The sequence below is a fragment of the Elephas maximus genome, chromosome 16 (assembly GCF_024166365.1).
Source record: "Elephas maximus indicus isolate mEleMax1 chromosome 16, mEleMax1 primary haplotype, whole genome shotgun sequence".
NCBI lineage: Eukaryota > Metazoa > Chordata > Mammalia > Proboscidea > Elephantidae > Elephas > Elephas maximus.
The window spans coordinates 76,902,751-76,920,550 of NC_064834.1; the positions used below are offsets into that span (position 1 = coordinate 76,902,751).

General features: G+C 48.1%; 1 protein-coding gene across 2 annotated transcripts in view; it reads left to right on the forward strand.

Annotated features, from left to right (window-relative positions):
• The window catches only part of DOCK1 (dedicator of cytokinesis 1), a 540,104-nt gene that overhangs the window by 90,409 nt on the left and 431,895 nt on the right, over positions 1-17,800 (forward strand). The window contains exons 12-18 of one of the 2 annotated variants that reach the window (XM_049855211.1): positions 377-519; positions 6,386-6,511; positions 10,988-11,112; positions 12,512-12,610; positions 13,606-13,678; positions 15,155-15,258; positions 15,867-16,050. In XM_049855211.1, the coding sequence (XP_049711168.1) occupies positions 377-519; positions 6,386-6,511; positions 10,988-11,112; positions 12,512-12,610; positions 13,606-13,678; positions 15,155-15,258; positions 15,867-16,050 (854 nt within the window). The remainder of the gene's footprint in view (positions 1-376; positions 520-6,385; positions 6,512-10,987; positions 11,113-12,511; positions 12,611-13,605; positions 13,679-15,154; positions 15,259-15,866; positions 16,051-17,800) is intronic. The other variant, XM_049855210.1, reaches the window with a different exon arrangement.

Sequence of the window (17,800 nt, forward strand, 5' to 3'; positions counted from 1 at the left end):
TGGTGACCTACTTCCGTAAAGATTACAGCCTACAAAACCTTATGGGGCAGTTCTTTGTCACGTGGGGTCGCCATGGTCGGCACCGACTCAACAGCACCCCAAACAAGTAAAAATGAAGTGGAACCTGGTGCACGTTTATTTCCCAGGGAGAGGGTCAGCCCCATTTGCTTTACTTCTGTCACATGGTTCAGCATTTTCCTGATCAATGCTCTTCCCTGTTTCTCTTGTTACCTATCCTATCCTTCGTTGTGTGTTGACTCACGATGCCTCTGTCTTGCCCTCGGTGACGATGATCTCTTGTGTCCCCCTGTTACGTGGCCTCTGGGTCTCTGTACCCCTTTGTCTCCTGTGGTCTTGGTCGTCCCGTGCCCTCCAGGCTCGCGTTGGACGACGCCATCCGACACAAGCCGCTGAACATGTCATCCCGTTTTTCACCCAGGGTGGCAGGGGAGAATGACTTCCTTCAGACCGTTATAAACAAAGTGATCGCAGCTAAAGAAGTCAACCACAAGGGACAGGGTACGTATCTGAGTTTTTTGTTTCCATAAATGTCCATTTGCGTTTATGTAGATGGTACCGTCTGGTTTGCATTTTGTGTGTTTGCGTTTGATGATGATGGTGATGATGACGGTGATGATGACGATGATGGTGATGATGGTGGTGATGATGGTGATGATGACGGTGATGACGGTGGTAATGACGGTGATGATGACGGTGATGATGGTGATGATGACGGTGATGATGGTGATAATGATGGTGATGATGTTGATGATGACCGTGATGATGATGGTGATGATGGTGGTGATGATGGTGATGATGGTGATGATGGCGGTGATGATGATGGTGATGGTGATGATGACGGTGATGACGATGATGGTGATGATGTAAGCATTGGAGCATGATGTGTACTGGTTGTCCTTAATGTACAGCACACTTGTATTTTCCTCCGATCACCTTTGTAAGCATGGCTGAGAGCCAACGTCCTGGACGAGAGGGAAGACTGAGCCGAATGGAATGAAAAGTTTTGAAAGAGCGCAGAGGTGATGAGACTGGAAGCAACTCATTCCTTTGGCTCACCAGTGTTCTCCAGCCGTCTCCTCTCACCCTAATCATTTTTAAAAAACACTTGCAGTGATTTCAGAGAATATAGTGACTGTCCATTGGGTATTATTCCACCTCGCTGTTTGGAGGGACCTGGGCATATTAAACGTAACCCATCTAAGTCCATACTATTTGGCGCTATTGTTCACGCCCATCATCGTCACGTTGTTTTCTGGGGTGTCTCCTCTCCGTCTCCCTGAGAAGTGGCTTCATGTGTGCAGACCGTGTTTTCCCTTTGGTTCTATTATTGATGTCATCTCTCCTTCCCGACTCCCGGCCTGGCCCTCATCGTTTTAACCCCACGCTGACAACTCTCTGAGCAGCTGACCTTCTGGTGGTAGAAGCAGTGAAATCAATCATCTTGGAACTGATGGCATTTGGCACTTGGGGCTGGCCAGAAGGGCTGCTAGAAAACAGCTGTTTACTTAGTCCCCCCACTCCAGTCAGAGGGGGAGTTGCCTTCAGAACGTCACGTACCCAACACTGCCATTAGCACTGGTGGAAAGTCCACACCCCAGTCATCGATTTGATATAGACATGCCACAAACTCAACAGAGCTTTTGTGAATGGACCCATTTCATTGTTGGGTTATGGTACGTGAGTAGGGTTTTTTTTTTTTTTTTTTTAATTTTGGTGCTAATGTATACAACAAAACATTCCCCAGTTCAGCATTTCTACACACACAATTCAATGACATTGATCACACTCTTCATGTTTAGGCCGCTAGGTTTTTAGAAAGCAGTTATCTTGATGCATTCCCCATTGTTCAGAAGGAGAGTATGAATTGAGTCTGAAGAATGTTCTGGAAGAATGAGCTGATTCTATGGCTCTGCAGGGACGTTTGCCTTTCTTTTAGTGTGAACTCACTTTATAGCCTTCCCCCCTCTGCCCTCCTCCTGGGCAAACAACAGCGAATAAAAACCCTAATCCCAAACGTTAATGAAACGTGGCCTCTACCGACAGAGCAATTTTAATCTGACCCAGGACCCATCTTCTCATAAATTATCCGCCCTTCCAGTTTGCGCTGTATTTGAAAACCATGGGGCGGTCCAATTAAAGCTGTTTCCATGGGAGGACTCAGGCCGGGCCTCTGCTCAGAAGGCACCATGTCTGTTCCCCTTTGAGCAGGACTCCCATTGGGTCTCCGGTTTCTCTTGCGGAGTCGTCAGAGCTTTGATAAATTTTATTACAGGGAGTCATGCAGGAAAAGTGGAGATTGGTGTCAGGCCTGCAGGAAATTACTAAGAGAGGGACATGAAATCTACCCTGTGCCATTCTCCCGGGCATGTGGCCAAAGTCTATGAAGCAAGAGGTCGAAGGGCTGATACCAGTGACACCAATTCCTTATAGCCCCAGGGGACCTACAGGACGGCCCAGGGCACAGTGGGAATTTGAATTGAGGCCCAAGAACACTGGTGGTGTCTTCAAGAGGTCCACTGGTGCTTTCCTGAGCCGCAGTGCCTGGGTGGCATTACTCGCTCCATCTTCCATGGAAGTGACCGTTTCTCCAGGGCCTACTCCTGGGCAGAGGTCAGTGCCTTCCAGGGAGACGGGGAGGGATATGCCCAGTGAATGCAGAATTAGCAGCTAGGTTGGCAGGACTCTGTCCCTGGCTACCTGGGCTTCTCATCAGTCATACCCCCAGAATTCTGAGGACGCTTGCTTGCACATCAAGTCTTAGCCAAGGGCACGCAGCAGCGGGAGTCAGAGTAAACGTCCCTCTTCACAAAGAACCAGCGAGTTTCCCACACTCACCTGTTCCCCTTGCAACTGTGGGTCCTAAGATCAGCTTTGATAGGCTCTGGCCTGGTTTTTTTTTATGTGATGAACTTAGTGACATGCTTTATTTTTTATTTTTTTTTGTGTGTTTTTGGTGAAAGTTTACATAGGAAATTAGGTTCTCATTTAACAATTTCTATACATATTATTCAGTGGCATTGGTTGCATTCTCCACAATATATCAGCATTCTCATTATTTCCATTTTGGTTGTACTGCTTCCGTTAATCTAGCTTCCCTGTCCCCCCTTGCCTTCTCATCTTTGATCTAGGGTAAATGTTTTACCATTTGGTTTCATCTAGATGAGTATTTTGAGGAGCACAGTACTCATGGGTGATATTATTTATTTTATGAGCCAGTCTGTCATTTGGCTGAAAGGTGACCTCTGGCTGTGGTTTGAGTTCTGAGTTTAAAGAGTATCTCAGGGCGATAGTCTCTGGGGTTCATCTAGTCTCTACTGGTCCAGTAGGTCTTGGCCTTTGTTTAGGAATTTGAGTTCTGTTCTACACTTCTTTCACATCCTGTGTGGGACCATCTATTGAGTCTCTGGTCAGAACGGTTGGTAGTGGTAGGTGGGTACCATCTAGTTCTTCTGGTCTCAAGGTAGGTGATGTCATTGTTCCTCTAGACTGTTGGTTCTGTAGACAAATTTCTTCTTTAAGTCTTCGATTTCTTTCTTTCTCTTTAGCTCCAGATGAGTAGATACCAATAGTTGTATCTTAGATGGCTGCTCACGAGCTTTTAAGACCCCAGATGCTACTCACCAAACTAGGATGTAGAACATTGTCTTTATGGACTATATTATGCCAATTGACTGAGTTGCCCAACGAGACTACGGTCCTAAGCCCTCAAACCCAGTAGCCCAATCCTGTGAGGTGTTGGGTTATATCTAGGAAGTATCCATAACTGTGCCCCTTTTTGCTTTATTTTATACTTGAAAATATGTATAGCACAAATAAACATGTATGTACACATTTTGGCCTGTTTTTATCAACACATTTTACTTGCCACAGTCGGCTGTCATTTATATTCAGCTCAAGTCATTATAGACTCTGATGTGTGGGATGTTTTGTGTGGACAGACACTCCTCACACACCCCTGACATCTGCTCCTATTCACTGAGACATCTTGGGTACCAGTTCTTTCTCTTTTTAGTTCTTACCAACACAATCCAATCCTGTTGTTTTCGAGTCGATTCTGACTCATAGTGACCCTATCTCAAACCAGTACACACTTTGTCTTTGGAGGAATCGAGCCTCATTTTCTCCCATGGAAAGAGTGTTAAACTCTATGAAATCAGGAAAATTTAATCTCCACGTTTAAATTACGTTGTTGCAAATTGAATTGTGTCCCTAAGATACTCGTTTATGAACTAAGATATTTGAGCAAGCTAGGTTTTGAGAGAAGGAAGATGGAGGAGTTTAGAATAGTGTTATTAAATGTTTCGTCCTTATTTCTTTGCTGTTGGCCCCTGCAAAATAGTCACCCCACCATATTCTGTGAGCCTTTGAGGAATGTCCTCCAGTGTGAACCTTCCTGCAGACTCTTGCTCCCCAGGAGATCTTTGAGAGTCACACCTGTGGGAGTTGAGAAGCCTTGAGGGATCCTTGGGTTCTTCGTGGGGACCATCTGCATATCCGTCGCAGCAACAGTTCACCTGGCACCCTTTTGGGTCTCCTTGACTTGGCCTGCTCTACTCGAGGACAGAGCCGTGGGTTAGAGGGAGGTCACGCCCAGCCTTCTGAGGGCCCATCGGCTCCCTGGTCCTCCAGGCCTGGAACTGCCACTGGTGCTTGGTGCTTTTGTGTGAATTACACAGAGAGGCCCAGGGGGATGTGGTCAGTGCCATGGCACACGGTGTGGTGAGCAGACATGTGCTGGAATGTAGCTCCCATTCGCCTCCCCTGGCTAGGTGTCCTGTACAGTGCACAACCTTAGCAACAGTGTATACACCCCTGACACCTCCCCTGAAACCTCCTTCCACAGGCTGTGCTTCTCTCCTTCTTCAAACTTTCCCTCCCACGATCTGGAATTTCATATCTTAAAAAGAAATGAAAAGAAGGGAAAATAAAAGGAAAGAAAAGATAAGGGAAAACACCAAAAGAGAAAAAAAAAAAAACCCTACCTTGAAGAATACCTCTCTCTGTGTATTGTCTCCCTTTCACATGCACAAATATGGGACAGCACAATGCATACATGTGTGCACACATGTGCACAACACTCTCAACACACATGCACACACGTGCATCCATAGCCATGCACACTACATGCCTATGCACACATGTACACACAACTGTGCACAGACGTGCACACACAACTATGCACACATGCACAGTACAGGCATGCATGTGTACACACAGATGTACCCACACACATGCACACACAACTGTGCACACACATGCACAACACACTTAACACATGCACACACAACTATGCACACAGGCACAGTATAGGCACATGTACACACAAACATATGCACACACGTGCCCACTGGGTGCACACACCCAGCAGTAGTGCATGTCGGGACAGATGCAGGGAGAGAGGAGCATCTCAGTAGACTGATGGGCAGATGGGCTCCCACAGAGCTGAGACTGGGGAACCAGCAGGACAGGCCCCAAGGCATGAGGAATGGAGCCCCCTGCTTGTCAGCTGACGACGACTGCCCTCCGTCCCCAGTCCCCACAAGGGGAAATGACTTGCAGAGCTGAGCAACTGCTCTGTCTCCTGCCTTTGACTTTGTTAGAAGTGCCTGATCCGTTCCCTCTCATAGTCACCTCTGCTGGGTTGCTGCCAGGGTGTTTTCTACTGAACACATTCCTGTCACCTCACAGGGACGGAGAGCTTCAGGCGTTAGCAGGGTCACCATGCTCTCACCAGTGAGCCCCTTTGTGCCTTGGTTTAGAGTGTTTGCAAGTCTCACTTTCCCGCTTGGGGTAAAAGGAGCGAGTGTTGGCTCTCAATCAGAGGCCTGGCTCCCCAGGCTGAGGCTGTCCCAGGCAGCATGGGGCGGGCCCCTCACTCTGCTGCTCATCTTCCCGTGTGTGAGCTGATGCTGCTTAGCAGCTTGAGACTTCCTTGGGTTAGTGACGCTGTGGATCCTCCTCCCTGGTCCTCCCGTGCTGTCATCCTTCTTGGGAAAATGGAAAATGACAGTCTTCTCCATCTACTCCCAGAAAAATGCTACCTTCTGATTTATCTTAAATGTATATCAACTCCAAAGAGTCGTTGGTCCCGGCAGATGCTGCCCACAACTGTGCTTGATGTGCCATTCACCAGCCAATTACCCGTCCCCAGAGCAGACTCCATGTCCCAGTAATCAGGTAGTTCTCCTATGCCTGACCCCCCAAGCAGCTGTGGCCCAACCCCCCTCTCTTTCTCATACATGCCGTTTTCTCTCAAGATGTTGAATTGTGAATTAAAAGTTGCTCATTCATTGAAATTGGTTTCATGAAAGCTTCTGAAAATGTGTAAGATCCTACGAGACTCATGCATCTGTTGCTCTTCTAGGTTTATGGGTGACGTTGAAATTGCTTCCTGGAGATATCCATCAGATTCGAAAAGAGTTTCCTCACTTGGTGGACAGGACCACAGCCGTGGCCCGGAAGACGGGCTTCCCTGAGATCATCATGCCTGGTAAGACATGCCTCCTTCAGCTCATCAGAGTGGTGGCGTGAGTGGAGCCGGCTCAGGTGGAGTTAGTGTGGGAGCCACAAGGAGACGTATGGACAGTCACATGCAGCTTTGCTAGTGGAGGGTTGAGTGTGGGGTAGGTGACCATGGTTATGGATCATACCTGGAGACCAAGAGCTGCGGCCAGAGGAAGGTCTTGGTTGTGGTGACTCATGAGGGCTGATGCAGAGAGACTCCTGTCAAACACAGTAACAGGGATGAGAGGGTGAGACAAAGCAGCTGCCAGAGCCCAGTCCTGAGAACCGGAGATGGCTTTCGGTACCCTCTGATGCAGTTGTTGTCATTATCAGAAGCAAACCCTGTAGCTGTCCCATATTTGGCTCTTGCCCTTAAGTGGGATGCCTTGTGATTTGTCTTCTGCTCAACAGAATCTATCGAAAAGGAGGAACTGGTATTTAACGTTTCAGTTACCATGGTATTAAGGATTGAGTGCACAGGCTGGGGAGTCCCCGGTGGTGCAAATGGTTAACACGCTCCCTGCTAATTGAGAGGTTGGTGGTTTGGGGCCTCCCAGAGGCTCGCTGGTAGAAAGGCCTGGTGATCTACTTCCAAAAAATCAGCCATCGAAAACCCTATGGATGGTGGAATCATTAGGGAAGGCATAGGGATGGGGTTGTACAATGTGAGGAGTGTAGTCAATGTCATTGGATCGTACTTGCAGAAACTGATGAATTGGCAAGTGATGTGTCGAGGATGTTTTCACCACAATAAAAGGAAAAAAAAAAGGAAAACCCTATGGAACACAGTTCTGCTGTGACAAACATGGGGTTGCTGTGAGTCAGAGTTGTCTCGATAGCGACATTAACACAGGTTACGTGCGAGTCTGATGCGCAGGCTGCAGTGTTGCGGTGTCTGCTCCTGTGCTCTGAAGAATGTGTTGCTTGTGATGGTAGGTTTGCTGCAGGACTTTGTGATGATAATGTAGGCTCAGAACCACGGCCCTGGTCTACTCTTACGTTCCCGTAACAGCATCTGAATCACCCAGAGCCTATTCAGTGTGGAGGGGGCACAAGCTAGGTCAACATACTCTATTCTGAAGTGACGTCCAGTTCGGCTGGAGGGTGTCTCTTCACAGTAGTGGTCCATGACCTTGAACCCCATCCTTTGACCCTAGACATCAGGATGTAGGCTCTGGACTTTGTAGCCCTCCTTAAGCCTCACCTCTGCTACTTGTCTGCTCTGTGGCCTTGGGCAGCAGTGCCCTCACGTGGGCCACCTGGAGCTCCAGATGAGGTCACGCCCTCCACTGGAGGGGTGGTGAGAGAGAGCACGGACACCCCGAGACATCTGGACAGACAGACATCCACCTGAGAGAAGGAAGGAGTTGCAGAAAGCGAGCTTCCCAAAACCAAGGCTACCGTAGGGTTATTGGAAGGGTAGGCGGGATGAGACATTGAAATGACGACAACTTGACACCTGCTCGGTTAGTATTAGTTATCCTGCTAGTATTGCCCTGGCCCAATCACAGACTTAACGTGTATTAATGGATAGCAGGACTCCTTGTTTACGTTAATCCCGTGTATTTGTGTAATCCTTTGCAGTTTCCAAATAACATTCATGTTAATCATCTGGCTTGATCCCCAGGAGATCCTGGGAAGCGTGTTAATATTTATCCTTTTTATCTGTGTGTAATACTTTTTGGTTTGCAAATAATGCTTCCGTTAATAATCTAACTTGATCCACATGAGGATTTTGGAAGCCCACGAAGTGGTGTTGAACTCGTTCCAGCAAGACGAAGCCACAGTCTAAAGTCGCACAGCTAATGAGCAGTGGAAACAGGACCCAAGCACCCCACTTTTGACAATGCCGTGTGGCCTCTATTCTGGGGCTCTGCTCTGTGCTGGCAAGGAGAGGAGGGGCTACTCAGCGTACGTCCTGCAAGAGTTATCCTTTTGCTTATTTTAGGGCAATGTAGGGACATGTTCTTTCGATTCTCCTTGTCTTCCAGGGCGGCTGGGGGTCACTGAATACTCCGTTGAATTGATATGAAAGACGTCTAAAATTGGTTAGGCTGAATGAGAGTGGCCCACATGTTCCAAAAAAAGCTACTGTTTTGCCGTGACATTTAACATGATCGAGCTACGGAATATATATTGCTTGCGTGTGTGAAATCTACGTACAGCGAATTAATTTGGACTTATTAGTGAAAAATCGTTTATATTTGGATTTGAGGTGCAAATTTACAGGTTGGGACCAAGTTATCGGCAATGTCTATTTATCTTGGGTGGTCTTAGGATGTCTTCACATTCAAGTGGGAGCCCGGGAAGCCCCTGGTTCATGCTGATAGCATTTCCCTAATAACTGATAGACTTAAAAGTAAGTCTACACTTATAAAATTGGCTCATGATGGGGTAACTATAGAGCTGACTATTGTTTTGTGAGTTACATGTGCTAAGGGCTAGGGGTCCTGTAGTGTGGGGTCCTCTGTTGGCCAAGTCATCTCCGACCAGGCAGTCGGCACCCTGTCTTGCCCTTGGAGAGAGATGGTGTGGGGTGATTTTGAGTCAGATGCCGGCCTCTAACCACAGCAGAACCTGCACTGATTCTGATTGTCAGCTCTCTTAGAGAGATATTTGCCTTCTTTAGACAATAGAGCCTTGGTGGCACAGTGGTTAAGAGTTGTTGTCTTATAGAGTTGCCATGAGTTGGAATCGACTCGACGGTAAGGAGTTTGGTGTTTTTTTGGTTTGGACAATGGAAGATTCTATCATATTGCCCTTGTTCTTCTTTCCCTTCTCATGGCCACTGGGGATTCTGGAGTCCTTCTCAGGGATCCTGGTAGGGATGTAGAGCTTTCCATTGACCTGGGAAGGTGGCTGGAGGCTTGGATGAGGCAAAGGAAGGACTTCTTATCATGGACTTCCATACCTCCTCCCCAGGAGAGAACCTGGAACCCGGGCAGGCATTTGCTCAGGGCCCCTTGTGAGGGCCCGCCTGTGGATTTACTGACTATCAGTAGGGTCTTACTCCTGAGATGGCCTCAGAACATTGATCCCTAGGCCAGCCAGAGAGTGAGGCTGTGGGGCTGATTCAGCTCATGCACCCAGCATGTTAGTTCCCCGGCAGCTGAGGCCTTTTTGAAGCTGTTGTAGCCCTTTTTGATGGGGGTTTTGTGCTGTGATAGACTTCCCAGCTGAGGGTTCATACCACCCAACCCCACCTTATCAATGGTAGTGGTGGGCGGCTGGGAGGCTAAGTGACTTGTCTGGGGTCCCGCAGCTAGTTAGTGGCAGCTCTTGAACCAGCAACCCTGTCTCCTACCCCTGTGCTCTGTCATTCTTGACTTCTCCCAGGATCATCCGGCAATCGTATTGTGTTCCCTTCTCAGCAGTGACTGTGGCAGGAGCAGCTGTCCACTGGGAGTGTTGTAATAACAACTTTTAAATGAAAGCTTAATTTAATAGTTAGATACATTAAAAGCTAGAATGTAGTCATTTAAAAAAAAAAAAAGCAAGAAAGCAAGGGGAATATTGTTCTTCAGGGATCCTTGACCTTTGGCTAGAGTGGGCCATGTGCTGTGCCAGGTGTCCCTTGGGATGATCTGGATGGTCAAGCTGGGCTGTGGCTCAAGCTGGCAGCAGAGGAGCCATCGCTAGGTGATGGTGCTTCATCTCCATCCTGCTGCTAGTGAAGCTTGCTGGGATTTCCCAGTCAGACCATTAACGTGGGCTTTAGATGCTCTTGGTGGGGAGAAGAGTCCTGGGCTCATTTGCTGTTGTTTTTGCACAATTAAAGGCCTGCCTCCCTGAGAATGCACAGGTCTGGTTTGTTCTCCTCCTCCTTGCGTTGGGCCCTGTTTGGGATCCTGACAGCTGTCTGTTCAGGAGGACAGAAGATCGTTGAGGATGGTTTTTCTCTTGACCCATCATCCCTACCCTACTCCCTGATCCTAGACATCGGCTCTGGGTACTGGCTTGTGGTGGTTCTGATTTTTAACCAGCTTTTAGTTCAGCTCCTGGAGTCATGCTCTTTAGAAGGAGGCCAGTTTTGCCATTTATCATCTTGGTTGTGCCAGTTGATGTTGCTATACTCCTTGGGTCCTGGGACTCAGACGACCACAGCCACCGTCTAACGTGGAATCACGCTGTTGGTCACAATGGGCAGTGGACTCATCATGGCAGGCCTGTCCCCAGTGTTCTAGCCACCCTGGGGATCAGCTGCTCACAGAACTCTGGAGCGTCCTCTGCCCAGATAAAAACCACGCACATCTCGGCAAGTCTTGTGAAGATGATGAAAATTGCTTGTGTCATGCCTTTAAATGCTGGGACTGTTTTGTAGAATATACTTTATAATAACCTAATACAGTATTTACAATATTCTGTTAGGATAGGTAGCACGGAAGACAGTTTTGCAAAATTCCCTGTTGCACCGTGAATAACGGATTGACTTTAAAGGTGTAATTTCACCCCCCTTGCCCAGGTGATGTTCGAAATGATATCTACGTGACATTAGTTCAAGGAGATTTTGATAAAGGAAGCAAAACGACAGCCAAGAACGTCGAGGTTACAGTGTCTGTTTATGATGAAGATGGAAAACGATTGGAGGTATTCATTGTTGTGAAGTAGAACCTGTTTAAGTTTTATTTTCCAGGTGGTGGCCTGGGCTCTGCTGCGGGACATGAAGTGACGTAGATGGGTCTGGGTAATCCCATTTCGAGGGAGGAGTGTCTGCTCTTTCTTCCCTTTCTCCACTTGGCCTTAGAGGTCCCGTGTGGCCGGTCCAACTCTGGAGGTCCCTGTGGCTTTGACAGCCTGCCTTCTCTGTCCATCCCTTCCATGGAGTTTTGTTTTCAAACATAAACTCAAGGCTCAAGGGTCTAGCAATCCCCCTTGCTGCTTGTCTTCATCTCAGGCAGTTCTTGGGTCTCATTTAATAATAACAATGATGATGATAATAATGAACATTTATCGGGGCTTACTCTGTGCTATGAGTCGCTATCGACTCGATGGCAATGGGTTTGGTTTTTGGTTTGGTACTCTCTGCTAGGTGCTGTGCCAAACATTCAGCCCGAATTGTTTTATTCATCCGTTACAAGAGCACTGGAAGTACAGACACTGTTATTATCAGCATTAAGAGTTGAGCAAACTGAGGCCTGGGGAAACCCACCCACTAGCTTGGGTCACAGGACTAGTGAGAGGTGGCACTGGGTTCGGGGCTGGGCATCTGACCCTGAGCCCTTGCTGTGGTCTCGTGCTCTGCTGGGTGGCAGTGGATTACCAAGACATGCTGCTTCCATGGTCCTGGCAGCCTGCATGGTCCACCCTTGGAGGACTTGGTGGTTCTGGAAAGTGCTCAGAGGCCACGGCCTCCTCTCAGTCCCTCCAAGTACCTTTCTGGACCAGGGCTGGAAGGCTGGAAGGCTGGAAGGCTGAGCTTCCTGAGCCCATGTGGGTGAGGGCAATGCCCTGCGCTTGTGCTGAGAGGTGGCTGGCCACCCTTCCTTCTGGGTAGCCCTTGTCCAGGTGTCACTGCTGGCCCTGTCTCTGGAGACAGACTGTCCTGGCCCTGCTATCGGGCTCCACCAGTACAACCCCCAGTGGAGCTGGCAGACAGTCTTCAGGAGAGGAGGAAGGGAAGGGAGGCCACCACCTCCTTTTTGGCCCACAGCCCTTTATTCTCCGCCTACTGAATGATGCAGGCAGCTTCCTGCGCACCCTAATGTTGAAGTGATTGGGGTGAGGGTATGTGGGATGGAGTGCAGTATTATTACAAACGTCACGGTGTGAGAAGTGCGAGAAGAGGACTGTAGTCTGGACACTGGCTTTGGACGGACGGATCTGTCCCTTCCTGGCTGGGAGCGTCTTCTGTTTGGGTGGAGTTCATCAGCGTTCCTGGGACACCCTCTCCTCTTTCCAGTTTATACCTTGAGGTGGGAGGTGGGGGAGGTATGCCTTGTCAAGCTCCATGAGGTCTCATGTGAAGTCTTTGTGCCTTCTTTTCAAGCATGTGATTTTCCCGGGCGCTGGCGATGAAGCTATTTCAGAGTACAAATCTGTGATTTACTATCAAGTGAAGCAACCCCGCTGGTTTGAGACCGTTAAGGTAGCATTTACTGGTTATTTTATCACATGGAGGGGATTATGAAATGCTCATTTGTATCCGAAGGAAATCCCCAGCCCTGCTCCCAGCCCCCAGGCTGCTGGCCAAAGGACACCCCAAGGGGGCGGAGCCAGCTCCTCCAACAAAGTCATTCAAGGTTGCTAAGGAGCCCGCAGGCATTTCTTGGAATACGTTCACGCTCATCTCCTTTTGGACATAAAAATAGGACTTTCGTGGAGACAAATGACAGAGTCTTTTAAGATAGCTGTTGTCTGTCTCTGCTGCGGTCTGTCGTATGTGCAGCAGCCTGTCTTTACACCAAGTGGAGAAAAACAGAGATGACAATACATGGAAGTTATTGCTGGGGAGAGGAACCTGCTCCTGTGAGGTTGACAAGCCACATCTCCTAAGGCAGCACCCCCACATGACCACGGCAGCCCCCACAAAGGCTTGAATATTTGAAAACCAGGCTGGAGGTCGGCTCTGGAATATAGATGTTAGATATGAAGATAGGGACAACATTAGCTCACAGGCAGCGTGCACTAGATCCTTTTTCTTATACTGGAGTGTCACAACAAGCAAGCCTTCTTGCCTCAGCTGCAGGCAGGCCACTGCAGCTGCAGACGGAACATAGGCACTTTGGTGCTGGGACTGAAAACGAAAATTGCAACTTTTAAAAATAAAACTTGAACAGTGAGGATCAGAGGCATTTAAAAAAAACTCAGCTGTCTAGCGGCGCGGGCTTGGCGCCTGCTGCAGTGTTATCTTGCTTATACTTTAATAGGTATCTTGCCTTTGGAAAAATCATACTGGGGATTAGATAGTATGTTTCCTAGGAGTCGGAATCGACTCAACACCAGCGGGTTTTTGCTTATTCCCTCCACGATAGTGTAGACATTTTTATAATTGTGCCTTATATCTCTGGTTGAATGAAATAAATGTTCATGCTAGAAGATGTTGGTAAATGAACTAGAGCTTTCTTTCTTCAACCCCGACAGGTGGCCATTCCCATTGAAGATGTCAACCGTAGTCACCTTCGGTTTACCTTCCGACACAGGTCATCACAGGACTGTAAGTAATTGAGCACCTTACTATCACCTGTGTTCTTCAAGGGCTAGCTAGGGGAAAGCTGGATGGGCCACGCTTATTCTGGATTTGTTCTAGAACTTGATTAAACTTGGCTAATACCACGAGGTCTTGGCAGTTTAACTCATTTCCCACTTAAACCTTTTTCTAGTTGTATCCTTTTCACTGAGTTGATCTTGGGAGGTCTTAACTTTCTTCTTGCATTCCTTCAACTAGGTACTACTACTTCCTAGTCTTTCTTTTGCTTTCCCCTCGTCCATTGTGACTTGTAATACGATTCCATCCATCGGAAACTCATCAAGATGGAACGCATACACTTTGGAAATTGGCTTATAATGCTCTTTGTATTGGAATTGAAAGCTGAAACTCTTGTCTTTTCTGGTAGCCCCTGCCTGGAGCTCAGACACAGCTTCTCTCAGGGTAGATGATGGCAAGACTTTAGGAGTAAAGAGCCAGCAGTTTAATCACTCACCTTCCAAAATGCTTTATTATCGATTGTTGGCATTCGTCCCATCCCATTTGGTGGATTGTCTATTGAGGATGTAGCCTTGCGCTGGACACTAAATAAGATATTGCAAAAGTAAGACATGGCCCCTGCCCTTTGTGGCTTGTATCCATTTGGTAGTAGGCTCATATTCAGGGCAAAAAGTGACAATGAGAGTTGGCTACAGTTGTGTGTGCTGCAGGTGATGGAGGGGAAGGGGTGGTCTGCATGGTGTGCCGGTCACTGACAACCTGAGGGAGGGGTGGGAGGCCAGACCTGGCTCCAGAGGCTGCCTGCAGGTCCCTTGCTCTGAGTGCTCGTACAGACATGTCAGCATGAATCTCGTGTCTGCATCTTCACAGAATGACAAGAGGCCGTACCTCCTGGCGTGGTCTCGAAGACCAAGTGAGATGCCTGCCACTCACTGAGTAGAGTCTGGTGGGCAAACCAACACTAAACAATAGGTTCTTGGGCAGGAAAGCTAGGAAGAGCCAGAGGGAGTGGACGTTTTGTCGTGTGGGACCAGAGACTGGAAGGTCTTCCAACAGGCTGAGGGAGAGAACGTAGTCACAGTTAATGGCCATCTAGAAGAGTTACATCTGGAAGACCTGTAGAACTGGGAAGCTCCGGGGTGCCTTCATATGTACACATGTGTATATATGTATATTTATATACTCATATGTACATATTCTTTAAAATCATCCTGTCCTTGATCCCTCACTCTAGAATCAGCTTTTCAAGTTCCATGAAAAAACCTCATTGGGATTTTGATTGGAATTACTTTGAATTTTTAGGTGAACTTGGAGAGAGCTGATCCTTTAGGAGCTGGGTTTTCCTATTGGTGAACATGGTCCATTTATTTAGGTTTTTTTAAAAACCTCTGTCAATAAAGTTTGTAATTTTTTAGTAAAGGTAGCCTTTTGTAAGGTTATTTTGTCACGGTGGCAATCGAAGGTGATTGCTGATTTTTATTGCAGCTAAAGACAAATCTGAGAAAATATTTGCACTTGCGTTTGTGAAGCTGATGCGATATGATGGGACCACGCTGAGGGATGGGGAGCACGACCTCATTGTCTATAAGGTGCGATGGTGCGGACTATGGACCGTTTAGTCCCTTCTGGGTACCCTGATCTGAGCTGACATTTCCCACCTTTGTGAGGAAGCTGCTACCTAAAAAACAAAACAAAAAACCAAATCCATTGCTGTCGAGTTGATTTGGACTCATAGCGACCCTACAGGACAGAGTAGAACTGCCCCATAGGGTTTCTAAGACTGTAATCTTTAATCTTTCCAGAAGCAGATTGCCACATCTTCCGCCAGTAAAGTGCCTGATGGTTTCTAACCACTGACTTTTCGGTTAGCAGCCGAGTGCTTAACCAGTGTGCCACAGGGCTCCTACAGTTGCCACCTAGACACACTTAATTCTGTAAATGAACGCTTCTGATGACCAGCCCCTTTGCTGCTCCTGACGAAATGATGACATAAAATGACATGCATGTGCCCTGTAACAATACTCTGTTAACATGAGTTAATCTGTAGGAACAAAGGAAGCTATTGAAATAAACAGTTTAGCACAATATAAGGACAGAACTTGTGACGGTTAAAAAGATTAAGGATAACAAAGGGTAGGACAAGGTACGTGTTGCTGTATTTGACCCTGTTTGACATATTGTGTAACAAAACCCACAGGCTGAAGCAAAAAAGCTGGAAGACGCCTCCACGTACCTGAGCCTGCCCTCCACGAAAGCTGAGTTGGAGGAGAAGGGGCACTCGGCCACGGGCAAGGGCATGCAGAGCCTTGGAAGCTGCACCATCAGCAAAGATTCCTTCCAGATTTCCACACTGGTGTGCTCCACCAAGCTCACTCAGAATGGTGAGTGTGGGATGGGAGCGTGGTCACTCCAGCGGGCAGGAGTGTCCACTGCATCCCTAGGAAGCAGCTGGCATGGAAGGAGGGAGTAGCATCCTGCTTACTGTAAAATTCACACTTTTTTTTTTGGTCTAAGAATTAGAGTTAAAGGGACGTGAAGAAATGGATTTACTTTCAAAAGAGCTTTTTGAACTAAGGAAGCTTTTATTGCATCAAGGAAAAAGTATGAGATTTAGGGTCGGTCCAAAGACCTGGGGTTGAACCTTTCCCTTGTGATACCCCTGGGAATGACCCTGAACAAGGGCTTCACCTCTCTGGACCTCCTCTTCCCTGTCTGTGGGTATGGGAGTTCTGGGTGGTATAAACAGGCAATGCACTTGGCTGCTAACAGAAAGGTCGGAGGTTTGAGTCCACCCAGGTGCTTTTGGGAAGGAAGACTGGTGATCTACTTTTGAAAAATCAGCCGTTGAAAACCCTGTGGAGCACAGTTCTACTCTGAAACTCACGGGGTTGCTGTGGGTCAGAGCCGACTCAGCGACAACTGATCATGCCCACCTCGAAGAGCATCGGCGAGTTTAAGTGCGCTATGGTGTTAAGCGCTCCACTGCTGACTGAAAGGTCAGCAACTCAAACCCACCAGCCACTCTGTGGGAGAAAGATATGGCAGTGTGCTTCCATAGAGATTCCAACCCAGCCACACCCACTGCCGCTGAGTCGATGCCAGCTCACAGGACAGAGCAGGACCGCCCCACAGAGCTTCCAAAGCCGTGTTTACAGAAGCAGATGGCCACATCTTTCTCCCTCAGAGCGGCTAGTGGGTTCGAACTGCTGACCTTTTGGCTAGCAGCGGAGTGCTTAGCCACCGCACCACCAGCGCTCCTTCTGTAAAGACTACAGGCTAGGAAACCATACGGGGCGGTTCTACTCTGCCCTATAGGGTTGCTGTGAGTAGGAGTCGAGTTGACGGCAACGGGACTTTTTTTGTTGCAGGATGAGAGGCACCCACCTTCTTTGTGTTGCCCCCCTCCCTCGCATGCATTGAGATATTGACCAGTTATTTTAAAATATTGGTTTTAATGGCACTTTCTAGTCCACGTTGCGGTGAGATAAGGTACCTTGAATCATACACACCACAGCACAGCATAGCCTTAAAGCATCGGATTACTCACCCGCCTGTCCCCTGTCCCTGTGCTGGGCTGGCCGGCTGCTCTGAGCACCTTCCCCACTGCTCCCAGTCTCCCCAGTGACATCGCTGTCCTCCAGGGCTACTTACTGCGTGAAGCACCGTCCTCCTGCCCTCACTCCTCTGCACAAATCCCACTGTTAAAACTTGCAGCCCGGATGGTACTGCAGCACAGCCCTGTGTTCTCATTTCATGCTCTCTTAAAACTCAGCTTGAAAATCCAGTTTTTCCCCCTTAACTGCCTGGTATGGATTTTGATTATTAATGTCTGTGGTTCTCATGAAGTGTGTCCCTGGGGGTTATCCATAAATCATGGCAATAGTTTTGGATTTGCCCTAGTGACAGTCATCGTTTCAACTTTTCACAGTCTAAGCTAAGGCAGAAGGGAGCCCGTCATTACCAAGTCACAGAATTGCAGTGGGACGTGGACTGAGCTAGAGTGTGAGTCCTGAGCCTTTGGACAGCTCATAGAACTTTCCCTGCCGTTCACTGTGCTCGGTTGCACTGGGCTACACAAGCTGTGTGTGTCTGCCTGTTGCTGTGTCGTGAGTGAAATATCTGAAGTGTGGA